Here is an 18,709-nt window from a genome sequence, read left to right on the forward strand (position 1 = left end):
TTATCTCTGTATTTGCTTCCTATCACAGTGCATTTGCTTTGTTTCTGAAAACTATTCAAATGATTTCGCAAAGGGCACATGCATTTACATATATAGTCCACCTTAAAAACACTAACTGGAAATCTCAGTATGTTTAAACAGTGTTGTCTTTAATTATACACTATTTGCTAATTGTAAAAGTTCATGCTCAATAATTCTGTTCTGAAAACTATTTACCCATCAAGTAATGATGCTACCAGTAATTTGTTTTGGAAATAATATAGCTCTAGAATGACTGCAGCCTCATATGATTTGATAGTAGCAGACATCATAGTATTTGCAAAGGCCCAAGTTTGATAATTCCATACTTATAGAGTTAAAAGAAGTATGGATGCAAAGCTTTAGAGAAGCTACTTTCCTGCAAGATACCACCATAGCAGTATGTTGACAGACTTCTCACTCCTGTAAGTTAGTAGAAGACTAATGGGTAAGGGGAAGGGGAAAAAAAAAAAGTGCCTACAAATCACAGAAGAACACTGAAGTACTTCAAACAAAAAACTTCAGAAGTTCCAAAGCAGACCTGACTAATAATCAACACCACACAGAAAAGAACTTTTTATTTTTTTCTGCTATATTTCAGCAGCAGATTTCATATAGCCAAAGGTAGAGATTAGAGAGGAGCTTCAGTGTCTCTTAACACCCATGCCTTGGGAAGGCTGAAGGACTAACTTCACATAGTAATTATTAAAACTCATGTCTTAAAGTAGACTATGAAGCAGTAAAGGAAGACTGAGAAGTATCAAAAAGTCATACAGAGCTGTTCTGTCTGAAGAGTTATACAGCTCCTCCACTCTCTACATACACCACTGATACCTTAAATTTTCAGTATTGCTGCTGCATCCACACAGAAAACAGTTTCCCCAATATATGGGAGAAGAAGGGAAGAGAAATTGGGTACATCCAACCTTTTAAAATCTAAAAATATCAATATTTTGACTCTTCATTCTAATCAAATTTGTAATTAAGTTTTAGGAGTGCACTTCAAGATTGGAAGCACACTAGAAAAAAACCTGATACATACAGCCAGGAAAGCCAAAAATATCAACTGCATGCAGTACCACTATAAGTCTCCAAGCTGAAGGTAGAACAAACCAGTTCATGATCTCAAGGTTCAGCCACAATAATTCCATACCCCTGACAACATAGTGAATTTAAAATTATTCTAAGCAATACTTAATTTTTCAATTTCCTTCAGTAAGAAACCGCAGGACTCTGCTGAGCATATTAATTCTCTCAAGTTCCAAGAGACCACTGTACATATTTACAGAAGGATTACTATTTGTATTAGGCTACATCTTTCCTCTTGCTTTTGAAAACATAAAGTAGCTGTTTAAAGAGAAAATAACTAAGCAGGTCACCTATTACCTTTTCAACCTTGTATACTCTCTTCTAGGAGAAAGTCAAGCAATTATAGCTGTGTCCGTCAACCATTTTAGATTACTTCATCATGGAAATAAAGGAGTTAATTGACTTAAGGCTTAAGATATACCAAACGCTTTCCAGGAATGTTTTTCTTCTCAGATATAACCAAGCACACAGAAAGCACATGAAGCCTGTACTCTGCCTAAAGAGGAGTTGAATATAAGGGCTCAGGTTTTTAGGTAGACTCCTGGGTGAAAAAATGTTTTCACTCGCTTGGTAAAGACATTTGAGATTATTTTTAGAAGAAGGATGGGAGCTGCTTTCTCCAGATTTTCAGAATGGGAAGAGGAGACTTGAAGTTCGTCACTGTTTCACTTCCCAGAAAGCCTTCCTAAACATCCAGAACATACAAACTGCACTGAAGAGAATCCCAATGAACATAACGCTAAGAGTTTTATAATAGCCATAAAAAGACTAAATGCGTAACTAAAATATTGTGCTCTTAAAGGTTCCTTCATAATTCTGTTCTATAAAGCAGTAATTTAGTAACAAACAGTATCTTTTCATACAAAATATGAAAAAAATGTCAAGATTATTACAAAATGAAAACACACTTTTAATTTCTCAAAGCTAAGCAATCTCTTTAGCGGTCAAGTACTAAGAACTTGTTGAAAGTGATTTTTTGTGTTTTCTAGTCAAGACAGTCAAAATACCCCAGAAAATATTGGCAACCACTTCAAAAGTAGCACCTTGAAGTTCTCAAGCAGAATTTCAGTTTAATCACCATACCAAGAATTAAGTAACAAAAAAATTAAGAGCACTCCTTTGGCTCCTTCAGCCATTAGTGCATTAATACTTTCCAGGTACCACAAAAAGAGCAGAGAAAATATTCACCAGAATAAAAGTTATGTTGCAGATTTCTGATAAAGACACCAATTTGAAGAGTCAAAACTGAGATACTCAATTCAATTCTGAATCAAAATTGTTAATTATTTCCCAGTAAAATACTCTATATTATCCCCCAAAAGCACACCAATAATTTTAGGTCTGAATAATTACGTGCGAATACAAACCAAGTTATAAATTCCTAGAAGAAGAGCCTCTATACATCCACTGCTCTGCAAATCTCTGCTGGCTGAGACAGCAAGATAGCACCACATCAATTCCGGTAGAAACTGCAGCGTGAATCGTAGCAATTGTTTCTCACCACTGCGATAGAACTCAAAGAGCTGATGACAAACTGGTTCCAGAAGCTGAAATATAAATTACAATTGTAAACGAATAAAACATTACAAGAAACTGAAACTCTGTGTGGATCTATCCTATGGACAAAACTGTAAACTGATAAATGTTTTATTTTAGCTGTTAGGGAGTGACTGATGAAATAACTGCCTAAGTCACCTTATACACTTTTCATCCCTTATAACATACTTTCAGATGGTAAAAGTAGAGCCTTCCATCCCATGTGAAGAAAGAATTCCAATGGCTCCTTTCTCTCAGTTTTGGCTCAGCCACAAAGGCATACAGAGGATACTTGTTATCACCACACTTAATACCATGCCCTCAATATCTCTAATATACAGGAAAAGTACCTGAACAAAAGGTCTTGCTATTCTAGAGCTCCAGCAGTGTACACACAGATCGCTAAAAGCTTTTACCCACGAAGTGAGAAGAGCTGCATAACACTCAAAACTATTACAATAACTTAGTATACAGTAGAATTAGATCACTTTTCCACTCTCATTAAAATCTTCTAGAAACTTCAATGTATTAATAGGTTTGAGACAGAAATGGGAAGCCTCAAGTGTACTTTTACAATCAAATTTGTTAAGATGATATAAATGGAAGTAATACATTGAATTGGAAGTAATACATTGAGCTAGAACAAGTTAAAAAAAGACTTAAAAACAATTAAGCAATCAGCTTGCACTGTGTTTCTGGGTTTAATGTGCATTCTTGTGCTACCACCTACCTCTGCTAGAGGATGAAACATAGCGTTAACCCTCATGTGTCAATGTATGGAAGTTATATTTTCATTTTGTCACCGAGATAGGAGAGTTCCTAACCTATGTGGAAAATACTGTCAAAACCAGCAGGCAATTTCAAAGCCAGTTGAACTGGACACTGAAGTCTCAAGCAAAATCTCAAAAGTACATACTCAAAAATACTTTTTCGCAGCAAACACAGCAAACCATCAATAAAAGTTTGAAACTGTAAAAGGATTTCTTCTAAAAAAAAAAGTGGGTTAGAGACAATCAAAGGGGGATTTTTAATTCAATCTTCTAAATCATTTGTTTGCAAATAATAACAAATAGGAGGACCCTAACATCTAAGAAACTACTCCCTGAAAAAGAATCTAGGCAGTTGATGCATTTATATTAGCAAACTTTACAAAATGAAATGTGAGATTCCAGCTATTTAGAATTCATTTTATCACCTCCAGCTAGTATATAAAAAAAGCATTACATAAAATGTGACATTCTCCAATTGCAAATCTCTGAAAGACAGGATCAAATGTAACATAGCTAAAAGACTAGTTTTGCTACCTTGTTTCTTACCTCCAAGATTTAATGTCTTAACAGTTCATCTATATGACTCACAGAAATAGATTCTAAATTCACCAGGAATGTTTAGGCTAGTAATAGACCTTCACTGAAACGTATTTGTGCAAAAAATCCCCAAAAGTTTCAACCTGAAAATGATGGAATCCAAACCAGACACGCATTTTAGAGTATTTTAGAGATTGCACTAAGAAAAAATACTACAATCACTAGAATTGCCACTGTACTTCAGTTCAGAAAGCATATTACTCAACAACTTTCTGAAAATCCTTAAAAACTGGAATATACATATGTACTTTACTGCTGGTAATATGCTGATCACTTTTTCCATTTTATTCTAACTACAACACTCAGTTGTTCTTCTATTTGTCTAGGTCACACCTTCAGTTTTTCAATGGACCAAGCTTTCAAAAAGGTAAGAAACCCATTCTTCTATATTTTCCTCCCTTTATTGCAGGAAAGGAGGCATGACCACCAGAGAAGCACGCTAGAAGAAAAACCTGCTTTCTCTCCTAAGTTTTTCCTCTTGACTACAATGAAAATTGAGTCAACATTTCTTACCTCCCAAAGTTACTTCTGAAACCAAAGACTCTTAGCAGGCTTTGGTTCTTTTTTAGCAGTAATTTGGGACAATCTGATCCATTCAGAAAAAGAGGAATTTTTAGTTTCTGACAAATACAGCTTCTCTTTGGAAAAATCGTTTGTGAAAAATGTACAATAAAGGCAAAAAAGCCATGCCAAGCTAAACTAGTTGCCAGTTTTAAGAGCAAAATATCAAAGATCCTTCTAGAAAACTTTACCAGCACAAGTGCTTTCCATCTTCAGCTTACGTATTTCACACAATTTGCATGCTTTCTTTAATGAAGTATCTGTTCAGAATGATGCGCTTGAACTTTAAAAGGCACATAAATAGCTATGACAGGTATCCATGTTCACATCATTATCTCAGTTGAGACAGCTTTATACCAGCACATTTAAATGCTTAATCAGAAAAAAAACAGATTTTCTTCCTGAAAATGCCACCACATGCTACAACCTAATATCAAAACACACTAATGATTGTTGCCGTTTCAAGATATTGTTTTAAACTAAAACAGTTCCAAAAGGTATACAAACTGAAACAATTTTTAATGCTAGAACAGAAGAATGTCCAAGCAGTTTCATCCCTGTTTCTTTTAAGCTGCATCCAAATGCGTTAGACACTTCAAACACTTTCTATTTCCTAATGCAAATGCCTGCATGGCTACTATCTAAAAGGACAGCAATAGCATTTCAGGTAGAAAGCAAAAAATCTTGAATTTGTGAAGAAACAAACCTCAGAATTATTTTTTTCTTAAACTGTTGGACTCTTGAGTCAATTAAAAGTCCTTTAAATCTTCACATCTACTGAAGACTCCCCTTGTATTGAATTACATTTTTCACCTATCAGTGGCCCAGGAACCTCAAAAGTAACTAACAAAGGCTTTACTAACAAAGCTACTATGAATTGGGTATTTCTTTGTTACAGCAAAGAAGTAGTTCATTTATCTCACAAATTAATTATTAAATTCTTGGAGAAGCAAACCAAAAAACCCCATATGAAAAACAAACATGAACCAGCAGGAAAATACAGTCACAGATGCAAAATATACATGGTTGCTTTTCAAATGCTTTAAAAAAAGAACACATCCATCCCCCCAAATGAGATTAATCACAATTTTAAGGTACAGATAATTATTATATTAGAAGTACATATATTCAAAGGTATACAGATGGGATGGTTTGTCTGGTTTTAATATCAGCAGTATTTGTAGTGTTCACGCATCAATCTGTCCCCTTTGCATTACATACATGAGGTAAGAAAGGACAGCAACATATCCTACACTGTAAAGCAAGTTGTCATTACACAATGCAGCTAATAGATCTCAAGTAACAGTTGAAAGCAATTACTTGTCTTTTTTAACTGCTAGTTTATAAGTATTTTCACAATATGGAAAGCTCGAAGTAGCCCTTTCCACAAAGTGACAGGTACTCTGAGAACAGTCCAAATAAAGATTTTTGGGACTGTTTTCCCAAAGCAGCACAACACTCAGTGTCAGCACTGGCTTTTCATTTCAATTCAAAGTCTCACTAACAGCGAAATCTTCGATACCTTGCCCCCAGAATTATCCCGACAACTTTTTTGAGCAGAATTTGCAGGGCCTTGACCACCCTGCTACTAAGGTCCCTGAGAAACCCAGGGACAGGCAGAAGTAGTAAGACATCAAAGAACATATGGAAGTATCAATTTGGCTATGAACAGGGAGACTCATCAGATTAATTTACATGTTAATATGCATTCTGAAGACCAGACAGGCTTGACTCAGTAGTTGGAATGACTCAGAATGCCTTTCTGAGCAGCAAAGTAAAATTACATTTCTTCTTTGCTGGACAACCTGGGAGTTTCTCTGCCAGCATTCTTTATAAAAACGTATGTACTGAAAACATTTTATTCACTGACCACTACTGGCATCATCTCAAACTTTAGAAAGGTTCCTTATACTGGGTCTTTTCAGAAGAGGAATTAAGGACTTGGTGCAATTTTAAAATAATACACAAAGGTTTACTGGGTGGTAGAAAGTGAGACAATACAGTTAACAAGACACAACTAAAACCAGCTCAGTATGTTCTGAACTCACCTGGACACTTTAAAACAAGTGCAGTTATGGGGTATGGAACCATTCCTGGCACAGGTACAGAGCAAACCTGACCCCTTCCCCCCAGTTTTTTTTCTTTTTTTTTGCCATCATTTCAGCAAGGGTACATCCACTGTATAAATGCATATATTTATACTGTATGTATTTAAGACAACAACAAAAAACCTAAAACCTAAGCAATAACTTAAAAGAACGGCAAACCTATTAACATTTTTCTCTTGGGTTGTAACACACAAGCTTCTGATAGCTATAGATTCACATTCAAGTGATACTGAATTACAGAAAGAATTCTGTCCATCTCAAACATCTTTTCAATTCCTTAACCTATTTCTCAATTCTATACCCAAGTCCTGAAGCCTGTGAGTATGATCAGTTGTTCCCATGGTAGTATGTCATTGGTAAGAACAAACATTTTGACGCAGGCTCTTCAAGAAGTTCTGTAGATCACATAGTTAGAGCAGAACTAACAGTTAGAATAGAATTAACTAGCACACAAGGTCTTGTTTTATTCTGCTGGTGTTATGTCAGACATTTTATGTGACAGATCCAATATACTCACTTCATTCTGTGGCTCCTGAATTACTTTGTAAAGAGATGAAATCAGAGCACTCTTGTCTTTCAAGTTTGCAGCATAGCTGGATATGGATGCTTCTGGCAGTGTCTGAAATAAAAATAGTATAACTGCTAGAAAAAGCAGTTTTTATCATTAAAATACAATAGCTATTTGTCCTGGTTTCAGCTGGGATAGAGTTAACTGTCTTCCTAGTAGCTGGTACAGTGCTATGTTTTGAGTTCAGTATGTGAAGAATGTTGATAACACTGATGTTTTCAGTTGTTGCTCAGTAGTGTTTAGACTATGGTCAAGGATTTTTCAGCTTCTCATGCCCAGCCAGGGCACCTGACCCAAACTGGCCAACGGTGTATTCCATACCATGGGACGTTCCATCTAGTTTAGGAACTGGGAAGGGGGGGGCAGGGATTCACCGCTCAGGGGGACTGGCTGGGTGTCGGTCAGCGGGTGGTGAGCAATTGCCCTGCGCATCATTTGTACATTTCAATCCTTTTATTACTACTGTTGTCATTTTATTAGTGTTATCATTATTAGTTTCTTCTTTTCTGTTCTATTAAACCGTTCTTATCTCAACCCAGGAGTTTTACTTCTTTTCCCGATCTTCTCCCCCATCCCACTGGATGGGGGGGAGTGAGTGAGCGGCTGCGTGGTGCTTAGTTGCTGGCTGGGGTTAAACCATGACACTATTTCAACAACAATTTTCTATTACAAGTTACTATTTATCAGAGTTTACTATAAACTAAAACCTGTTTCACAGTGAAATCTTTACTGCAGAAATCACCATGTTTTCAGGACAACAAAACTGCCAGAAGACACACTGCATTTTACCATTTGGCAGACAGTTTCATACAGGATGTAGTGACATTGGATGGGAAATAGATAAAAACCAGGAGTTTCACAGGTGCGATCCCAGTGAAATTTCCCTGTGAAATTTAGCAGTTTGCAGATCCATACTTTAAGGAGTTTCCTCAAGACTGACTGTACACAGCTACTGAACATTATTACAGAATATAGTATTACTCTGAAAGAACACAAATTTCAGTTTACATGAACAGCTCTTTTGTAATACTAAACAGATTTTCTGCCAGTACTTAGGAGGGTAAAAATCTAATCTTTTTAACAACACTTTGGAAGCTGTACATTTAAACTTACTATTCATAGCTCTTACAGTACGTCTTATCTTGCAGTCCTTCAAAGGAGCTCATACTCCATTATACAAATGGAAAAACACATTCCCAGTGTATCTAAGCAGGCCAGGAGCAAAACCTATAGTCAAGTCTAGTCTGTACTCAAACCAACAAGGCTATTCATCTGTAATATACATTTTCATTACTCTGTATCAGGAAGTATTAACCCCAAAGAGGACAAGAAAAAAAATCCTTTCAAGCATACATTTGCATATATCACATTATCTCAGCAAAATACAAGGTTACTATTTTTTTTTCATCTTCTACAGTAATCAAGCACTCTTCTATATTGCTCCAGCAGCGATTCAAACACTACTGGCTAATTATCTGAGAGTGTATTACCTTGAACTCTGATAACCACTCCTCCACAACCCCAGTATCCACAGCTAACATCTTCCAACATCCGTTCCAAAACCTTCAGCCTGAAAGGATAAGCAAACACAGTTTGTGAAAACTCTGTAGTGACTGCATTAAACAGATGATGAAAATTAAGTCCCTGTGAATATTTAAAGAATTTTATCATGCTTTTACTTGTTAACATTTCACATGCTGACATTACTTTGAACTTTTATTCTACCTCACTTATGCAAGCTGCTGGAAGCATTAAGCATGGGAGTCTTCACGTACAGCAGTTCAATAAATTCCAAATATGTATTGCGTGGGAAGCTCCATAAGTCAAAGATTTGCAGAAATGGCATTTTGAAAACAGAAAATATTACCTTCTTAATTTCAATTTATTTTTCAGCTTATAGAACTTGAGAGAAAACTGTATGGACTCACTGAAGAGAAATGACTGTTTAGGTTTTTCCTAGTCAACTGCTATTCCTAACTTGGAAAAGGTCCCTGAAATAAAGACTGATGGAAAACCTTTCAATCCTCCCCCACTATGGCAACTGCAAAACAACAAGGCTCAGCATGTAGCCTAAGATGGACTCTCCTGTCCAACAACCCGCACAATTCTCAGACAGAGCAAGATCATCAGTACTAAGACTTGAACACAAGAGATGCAGAGTGGCTTTTGAAACTCATTTCTGATTTCTCTTGATTTTTGAGAAAACACTTAAAAACAACTCTCCTTTGGAATGGCTTACTCTGAAACAAAGAGCAATGTACCATTAAGATACAAAACTATTAAAAGTTAAAAAAGCATGCTGTGAGGGATACCCTAGGCATAGGTAAACTATTCAACAATACATATTACCTTATCCAAATTGTGACCATGGATTTCAAACAACAACAAAATTAAATACTCATCTGAGGAAAAAATTTAAACTTACTTGGTGAAATGTTCAGTCATGTGAGATATCACACCAAGTTTTGCTTTGCCAGTTTAAAATTAGTTATGAAGTACTGATACCCAAGTATGGGCTTGTTGACAAATGACAAGCAAGGAAAAGAGGGGAAGGGAAGAATTGCCTTGTATAACACAAATATTTTGTTCTGAAATCCAGACTATAGTGGAATATATCCAGAGAACTTTAAGAAGCCTAAAGGGAGAAGAACCAGACATGATAATAGTGAGAGCTCACTATAACCCTCCAAAGCAAGGGAAAAAAAAAAAAATACTCAAGTAAGGCTTTACTTAGAGAAAGCAACCAAAAATCTTTCAGTGCATAAGACGTGGCTGTAAGGATTTGACTATTCAGACATGCATGGCAAAAGGAACAAAATTGAACAGGCTGTCCAGCAAATTCTGGAATCATTAATACACAATAATAGAGTAAACAGCCAGAGATTTCCACCCTCCCACACTAGCGCTATCATAAAATAAATGACCTGGTCAGGTAAAACCATGGGGGAACCAGGAAGGGCAATCTCCTCTTACAACCCCAGAAAGATTTGCAAGTCTGCGCAAAGCATACAAGAACAGTGCTTTCTGCAGATGAAAGGGAAACAAGGAAGGGCTAAGGAACAATAAGCTACACAGGGCTAGATTTAATTTCTGGAGAAAATAGCAGCAGTAGCTGTAAACACCTAGGAGGTACAATGCAGCAGCAGCTCCACTAAAAGGCTTCTCCTGGCAGGTGGAGGGTTGGGGCAGATCCACAAGAAGGAATGCCAGCAACATCGGGGAGGTAGATGACAATCCACAGCCAAGTGAGGAAGGGGCAGACCAGGTTGGCAAGCAAAGGGTACAGAGTGATGTAGGGAAGAGAGACCTCATAAACAAACAAAAAAAGAGCTAACCAGGACCCCACTTCAAATGTAAGCACATACATAAAGCGCTGCCTGCAGGACAGCATGATGGGGGAAGCTCTAGCAAATGAGCATGACTGGGTGCCTCTGTGAAGTGCCCATACACCAACACACACGCAGCATGGCAAACAAGCAGGAGGAATTAGCGGTCAACATGCAGTTGCAGGGCTATGATCTCAATGGGATCACTGAGATAAAGCAGCATAGCTCACACAACGAGACTACTACCATGGCTGGATATGTGCTCTTTAAGGACAGTCTGGGATGGTGAGGAAGGAAAGCTGCCCTTTATTTGTGAGAGCAACAGGGATGCATGGAGCTCTACCCTGCAATGGACGATGAAACACCTGAGAGCTTATAGGTCATGGATAACAGGGCAGACCAACATGGGTGACATTGTGGCAGGTGTCTGCTACTCATCACCTGATCAAGATGAAATATGTGAGACCTTGTTCATACAACTCAAGAAGCCTCACATTTATGGGCACCTGGTCCTCACATAGAACATGAACTACCCTATTATCTCCTGGAAAGGCAACACAACAGGGAACAAGCAACCCAGAAGGTTTTTGGAGTGCACTGATTATAACTTCCTGAAAGACATTACTGAGGAGCCAACAAGGGCAGGCACTCTGCTGAACATCATAATTACAAACATGGAAAAACTGGGCAGCGATGCGAAGGTCAGGGCAGTCATAGCTGCAGTGACCATGACATAATAGAGCACAGGATCCCAAGAGGAAGGAGGATCAAGAATGTTCAAGGATGGTTCACTGGCTTTTGCAAAAATATCATCAGCAACAGGAAGACTAGGGCTCTATGGATGAATGGGGCAGAGGACCTGCTGACAGGAGATATGGAGAAGGCCGAGGTACTCACTGCCACCTTTGCTTCTGTTGTTACCAGCAAGAGCAGCCCTCGGGAATCCCAGAATTCTGAGCACAGAAAATTGCCTCCATTGCCGGGCTCAAAGGGCTGTGACCAGTGGCACAAAGCCCAGCTGGAGACCTGGCATTACTGCTGTACACCAGGGGTCAACACCTGGGCCAGCACGGTTTAACATCTTCATTAATGAAGACGGGTGATGGGACAGGGCTCACCCTCAGCATATTTGCAGATAACACAAAACCAGGAGGAGAGCCTGGTACCCCAGAGGGGTGCTGCCATTCACAGGGACATCAACGGGCAGGACACATGAGCCAACACACGAATCTCAGGAACTTTAAAGGGCAACGCCAAGTCCTGGCCCTGGGGACAAACCACCCCAGGCACCAGCACACACAGGGGCCAGAAAGCTGGAAAGCAGCTTTGCAGAAAAAGCCCTGGGCGTCTTCAGGAAAAAGGGGAACGAGAGCCAGCCCACACACACCCTTGTGGCAATGACGGCCAACAGCCCCCAGGTCACCAGCAGGCCAAGGGAGGTGATCCTTGGCCCTCATGAGACATTTGGAGCACTGGGCTCCTCAGCACACCAGACCCATGGACATACTGGAGAGAGTCTGGGAAAGGGCCACAAAGCTGATGGACAAACTGGAGCATCTCTCATATAAGGAGAGGCTGAGAGAGCCGGGACTGTTAAACCTGGAAAAGAGATGCTCACGGGGATTTTATGAATGTAGGTAATTACCTGAGGGGAAGGGAATAAAGAAGATGGGGTCAGGCTCTTCTCATTGGTGTCCTGTCATAGGAAAAGAGGCAACAGGCACAAATTGAAATACACTAGAAAAGGGTTTAAATGTAATTTCATCTAAGGGTTATTGAACACTGCAACAGGTTGACCAGAGTGGCTGAAGTCTCCATCCTTGGAGAAATTCAAAACCCATTTGGACAAGATCCTGAGCAACCTGTCCAGTTTTCACTCCTTTGAGCAAAGGAGTTTGGACTTGATGATCTCCAGAGGTCCATTCAAACCTCATCCATTCTGTTATCCTGTATTAACAAAGAAATAGGAAGAATTGTCATGAAGAAAACTCATCTAGCTAAATACGAACTCTTTCTGACCAGCACTGATGGTCTCTAAAGGTATAATGACAGCAATATGGATAGCAGCCTCTGAATGGTACAGGTTGTGTGTCAAACCCTGCTGTGAAGTGAGGCTTTTAAGAATAATAGTGTGTGCTAACAAACACAAAGGCTAGTTCTACTACAATTATGGAAGCAACGACCTCATCAGTTCCTACAGAATCACACAATCTACTTGCCCTACTTTCATTCCTGTGAAGGCAGACTAAGGCTTTTGCAATGTCTCATGCTTCAGCAGGGTTGACAATAGTAACCACTCCCTACTGAGCCCCATTAATAGCACAAATGCCTGTGCTAATATTGACTGTTCAAAGCAAGAAACCCATGATTTAGAAGTGTCCAGAGGAGTCATGGATACCACATTTATTGAAGAGATGCATTTTTTTTCCCCACCTATTTCTACTGATCCATCAAGCATTATTTTCAGATTAAAGGCTCTCAGGGAACACAGGATTCATTTGAACAGTAAAAACAATAAGAGCATCCTTGGCTGGCATTACCCATTGGACTAAGGACGATACTTCAAGCTTTTATGACTGTGTATTTGAAGGCAAGTCTTTTTTTGGCAAAAGCATGAACTTTTGAAATTAAATCTATAAAAAGCTGAACTAAAAGAAATAGGACAGTTTTCACTGATTGGGTCTTTGATTTTTAAAGTAGCAGAGGCATTCCACTAAGAGTTAAGGCAGTTGAGATACACAGAAGATAGACTATGCTTACTTTACCTTCATGCATTAAAAATGCATATACCCTTCTGAATACACTGTTTAACCTCAAGCACATATGCATTCACAGCAATACACATTTGAGTGTCACAAATAAGAAATCCAATTTGTAATTACTTTCATTGAAGACAAAGATTAAGATTATCTGTTAGACTGATCTCTCCCTAGAAGGAAAAAAAGCCTCAATTTCACATATCAGGTGTATGGGGTCTATTAAAACAGGCACACAACCTACTGTTTTGCTGAGGATTGCAAAATTTTGTGTAGTTAAATAATAGATCAAGTTGGACTGCAACAAGGTATGGACAGGGTCAGCAAAGCCAAAACTGTTCTAAAGGAAGGATTAACAATTTTCAGTTAACAATAAAATTTTTTCTGAAGCCCACAGAATGTTTACAAAAAGTAACTCTAAAATGGATTTTTTAACACAAAGTAGGCCAAAATAAGGCCTAACTTATAGCACCTGTTAACCTTTTACAGAAAAAAATCCCAAAAGGATTACAAAAGCATGCCTTAATTACAGCTCCAAAGTGGATTCATCTGCAAGATAGAGGCTGCTGTAATCATTAGATACCTCAGCCACTATGGAATTAAAGCAACATGAAGTAAAGTAAATACATGCTACCTTGAAAAAAAAGCTGTAAAATGATATTAGGAATGTACTTTATAAATACCAAAACCATAATGAAAATTCAAACAATACAGCAAGCACTACACAGCATTTCCCCCCAAAAAGTCTTGTTTTAAGGTACATCAACATGTAATTCCCTTTGAATAGACTTTTTTCCTTGATCTCTTCCTCTTAAGTCCCTGCAAAGAGTTCAGATCAGTGGAGTTTGAGGCTTTCTTTAAACACAAATTGCTTTTGTCCCTACAAATCTAACAATACTTTGACTAAAATTAAAGAGCAGCTTCAAATGTCCACATGCTCCTCATTCCAAGAGATTAAGAGGCAGAGTCATTGGGATGTCCTGATGGAAGACAGTTGCAGAAAAGAGGAAGACATCTCAAAGATTCAAATGATACCACAAAATTTTTTGTGATGGATCTCAGTTAACAGTCAGGTTGTCACATCTCTGTTGAACTTATTAGACACATACTCTTAGCTTATATCATACATGAAGGCAACTTTAGTTGACACACTTTCATTGCAGGTCTTATTCACACTACTTCACATTTGCCACGGGATGAAAGCATGCATAGCTACTGCAGCCCAGCTAACAAATGGCAAATTTATCTGTGTGTTTATGCCTTGTGAGTTAAAAGCACTTTGGAGTATTTTCCACAATTCTCAACTTTGATTAGCAGCAAGAAATATGATTTATACTACACAATAATTAACAGACTAGCTTTCCTAGTAGAACATCTATTTAAAGTAAGCATACATAAAGCCATACAGCCCTTACTAATATGTAACACTGGAACCCCAGGACATATGCAACTTGAGCTCTAATATTAACAAGAGAATACATCTAACTTACATTCCACTCAAAGTCTGCAATCCATTTTGATATAGCTTGAGGTTAGACTGTTCTCTGGATCTGTTCCCAAGTAATAAGCAGCCTCTGAGAGCTGTAAATTGATCTTGCTCTATTCTAATACTATAATAAAACTCTCCTTACATAGGAGATATCAATTTTTGCTTTGTTTCAAGATGAGTAGTACAACTGCAATAAGGTATCAAGCAAGTTTATCTGACAAAAGCAAGTCTTGTTTGGAAGAGCCTTTCTCTACAGAGGCCATTCCTTTTTCCATTACAGCACAAATACAACAGGAACTAACAAACTTGCTATTTTTAATAGAGAAGGGAGAAAAAGTTGCTATGCACTGAGCTGGTGGTGAGCAAACCAAGAAGAATTAAGATGTATTCTCTGGCAAGCTTACTAATGCATACATCTACTTAAATGGCTTCAGTTTTTCATACCTATCACTCAAGACTTTTTTTAATACAATAGTATCAAATCATAGCCTTGAATGGAATCACCAACAACACATGTACAGTTTGTTCTTTAAAAATAAATTCTCTCAATAAGTGGCTTTCTTATTCTTTAAATGTACCCAGCCTTTGTAGAATTAATCCACAGAATGCACATGTGTGAATGAAAACTGGATTAAATACAAGGAGGCTGGACTTGGATGAAGAATGAACTCCTGAGTTCTGCAGAACTGACCTTCTGGAACCACAGTAGTGGAAGTCACAGAGCTGGAATAAACAAAACCAGAAGCCAAAAACTGCTCAAGTCCCATCCTCTGGGAATTGCTGGAAGAGGAGGGAAGGCATATACTGTGTTCTTATCTAATCTGAAAGGTATCTGCTTGGAAGTTTGTACTATTTGCTAAGAAAATTTTTTAGCCCAAGGGAAACATGGAACAGAAAGTTAAGATTTTTATGAACCATCAGCCAAATTTGTCAACTCATCCCAAAAGAGGAATGAAGTAAACTTGTGAGCATTCTGTTAGAACGTATCAGACCCATAAGAGATCAAGTCCCTGGTACGCGTTAATCTTCTATTCTGTAATAGTTTGTATACAAAAGTAGGGAAGGGCCAATTAGGACTCAACTTTTCTTACCCTTTGAAGCGGTACAAGTAGTATTAAAAACTTTTTAATCAGCTCTACATCATACATCAAGTTCACTTAAGGACTACAGTCTATACTTAAAATTCACATTGCTGACACTTTTTCTCTCCCAGCTTGTTTCAGAGACAAAGACATAATCCTTGTAAGCCTCAGAACAGGAAGCAGCACTCAGGCAAGTGTATTCTTGAATAAATTGCCAAGGAAAAGAATGTATTTTCCTGATGTTAATGCACAACTCATTCTAGTGATAGTGATATGTTCATTTACTATACAATTTTGAGTATAGTCAAGCTATCCTGTTCAAACAGATACCTGTAGGTGCAGTAATGGCTAGCAAATCATTCAAAGCCTCTTGAGAAAAGAAACCAATGCTACTGTGGACTTCAAAAACCACTCTGGCAAGTTTCAGAAACCACAAAGGCCAGGTCTGACTTCTTGACATTTTTCAGTCTTGCACAAAGAAGAAACCCCATTGTGCTAAGCCTGAAACAGTCACGTGCTCTATTCAAACACACAATGCAAGCACTGCTCAAAGACTCGGTATCAAGCACTCTCTGATAATTGCTATCTTCAGTGTAAAAATCAGGCAGTGTCAACAAGATAGCTATGGAGCACCAAGCATCACTGATTCAGGCTCAAGCAAATTCTTAAAATGACAAGAGATGGCTGTTCAGTATCTTCTAACAGGATGTCATGGTTTAACCCCACCCAGCAACTAAGCACAAGGCAGCACTCGCTCACTCCTCCCCCCTCCCAGTGGGATGGGGAGGACAATTGGGGAAAAGTAAAACTCATGAGTTGAGATAAAAATAGTTTAATAACTATAATAAAATATAATAATAATAATAAATTATAACAACAATAATAATTGTAATGAAAAGGAATATAACAAAAAAAGAGAAATTAGACCCAAGAAAAATGATGCACAATACAATTGCTCACCACCCGCTGGCCAATGCCCAAGCAGCAATCAGTCCTTCCTGGCCAACTCCCCTCAGTTTATATACTGAGCATGACATTCTGTGGTATGGAATATCCCTTTGACTAGTTCAGGTCAGCTGTCCTGGCCATGTCCCCTCCCAGCTTCTGGTACACCTGCTTGCTGGCAGAGAATGGGAAACTGAAAAATCCTTAACTTAGGATAAGCACTACTTGGCAACAACTAAAACATCAGTGTGTTACCAATATTATTCTCACGCTAAATCCAAAGCACACTGTACCAGCTACTAGGAAGAAAGTTAGCTCTATCCCAGCCAAAACCAGGGCACAGGAGAACTAACAAGCATTAGGTGAAACTATAGTTGACAGGCTCAAAACAAACAGAAGTAGTTACCAAAACCAGTGTGAAGGAAGTATGTGTTGAGTCCCAAGTTCAAGTAGATGAACTTCACAAATGCACAGAAAAAAGAAGCCTGGACACATTCACAGAGGAATCCATCCACAGCCACTAAATACACAAGCACTTCAGAAAGTGGAAGTCAGAAGTTGCTCCCGCAGAACACTCTTCCAGCTTCCCCTATCAGTTCCTTTCTAGGCCTCTATTAAGAGCCACTGTTAGACAATGAGGTTTCAGAAATTCTGGTCGGATTCAGTATGGTCATTACTGCAGTCTTCTTCACAATACGGTAGTGAACCTACACAAAAGTAACTGTTTTGAACCTGTTTGTTCGCAGTGGTTTGTAAAGGTTACTGAATCTTAAGGAACTGAAAACGCGGTGACTTTCATATGGCCGACGGTGTTTTTGTTTTGCTGCTTCCCCCCCACCCCCTGTCAGTGCTAGAAACAACCACCTTGCAGCTTACACTTTAGATCACAATGTGGAACGTCAGCCTTGAAGAATCAGGGATCAATGGACTTTTCTATTATATAGATTTAAATAAGATTTCCTGATCTTGTGCACATATGCTTCTTGAACAGTTGACATACACTTGGGATATGACAAAGTGATAGATATTTGCCCATCAAATGAAAAAGTCCTCCTGAATAATATCCATTACAAATTTTAAAATCATAGGCCTAATAATATTCAGCCCCAGATGACAGACCTCAATTCAGCTTTGATGACAGCAAATAAGGAAAAAATTAGTTGCTCTAAAGAAAGAAAACATACATTAACTAGACTGTATAGAAACTATAAATGACTGCCTTAAATGCATTTGTTTCTTGTGCAAAGGATCCAGCACCATAGAATACTGACACTTTGCAACCCAGAAACCTACACAAAACTACTTGGCATATCAAACTATAACACAGCCTTCTATAACCTTTCAATTCATCAACAGGAAAACAAAAAACAACCACCACTAAGCACCAAAACCATGTAGAGTTGAGGTCATAACACTACTTACAATGCTGGGAAATAGTCATATGGGCACACACGACCCAAAACATTCACGATGAAAGCTTTCTAAAAAGCCTTGAGCAGAAGGTAGGATCCCTGTAAGCACAGGATTTTGAAGATTCTAATCCTGATCTTTGACTCCTGGCAATTATATTTGCTCAACTTCAGATTAGCAAACAATAACTACAAACCGCCTTCGTACGCAACTAACCTTGTACTTGCCCTTTACCAGCAAGGAGATAACTCTTTCAAGACAACCAAATGACTCATGCCAGCCAAACAACTTGCCAAGATAGAGATACGAGATTACATGTTGATATATTCACTTGAATTTATACAAGTCATAGTAAGTCAGATTTATATTGTTAAAACAGTACAAAAGCAGCCCTAGCAGTACAGTGCCAAACTGAAGTAAGATGAAGTAACTTCCACAGCTTGAGGTTTTTGGG

General features: G+C 38.3%; 1 protein-coding gene across 5 annotated transcripts in view; it reads right to left on the bottom strand.

Annotated features, from left to right (window-relative positions):
- HYCC1 (hyccin PI4KA lipid kinase complex subunit 1) overlaps positions 1-18,709 on the bottom strand; it is a 50,382-nt gene that overhangs the window by 19,517 nt on the left and 12,156 nt on the right. For all 5 annotated transcript variants that reach the window (XM_075050642.1, XM_075050623.1, XM_075050633.1 and 2 more), the window contains 3 exons: positions 8,738-8,817; positions 7,197-7,298; positions 2,475-2,654 (listed from right to left, as the gene is read on the bottom strand). In XM_075050642.1, coding sequence (XP_074906743.1) covers positions 2,475-2,654; positions 7,197-7,298; positions 8,738-8,788 — 333 coding nt within the window. In that variant the 5' untranslated portion in view covers positions 8,789-8,817. The remainder of the gene's footprint in view (positions 1-2,474; positions 2,655-7,196; positions 7,299-8,737; positions 8,818-18,709) is intronic.

The sequence above is a fragment of the Buteo buteo genome, chromosome 2, assembly GCF_964188355.1.
Source record: "Buteo buteo chromosome 2, bButBut1.hap1.1, whole genome shotgun sequence".
NCBI lineage: Eukaryota > Metazoa > Chordata > Aves > Accipitriformes > Accipitridae > Buteo > Buteo buteo.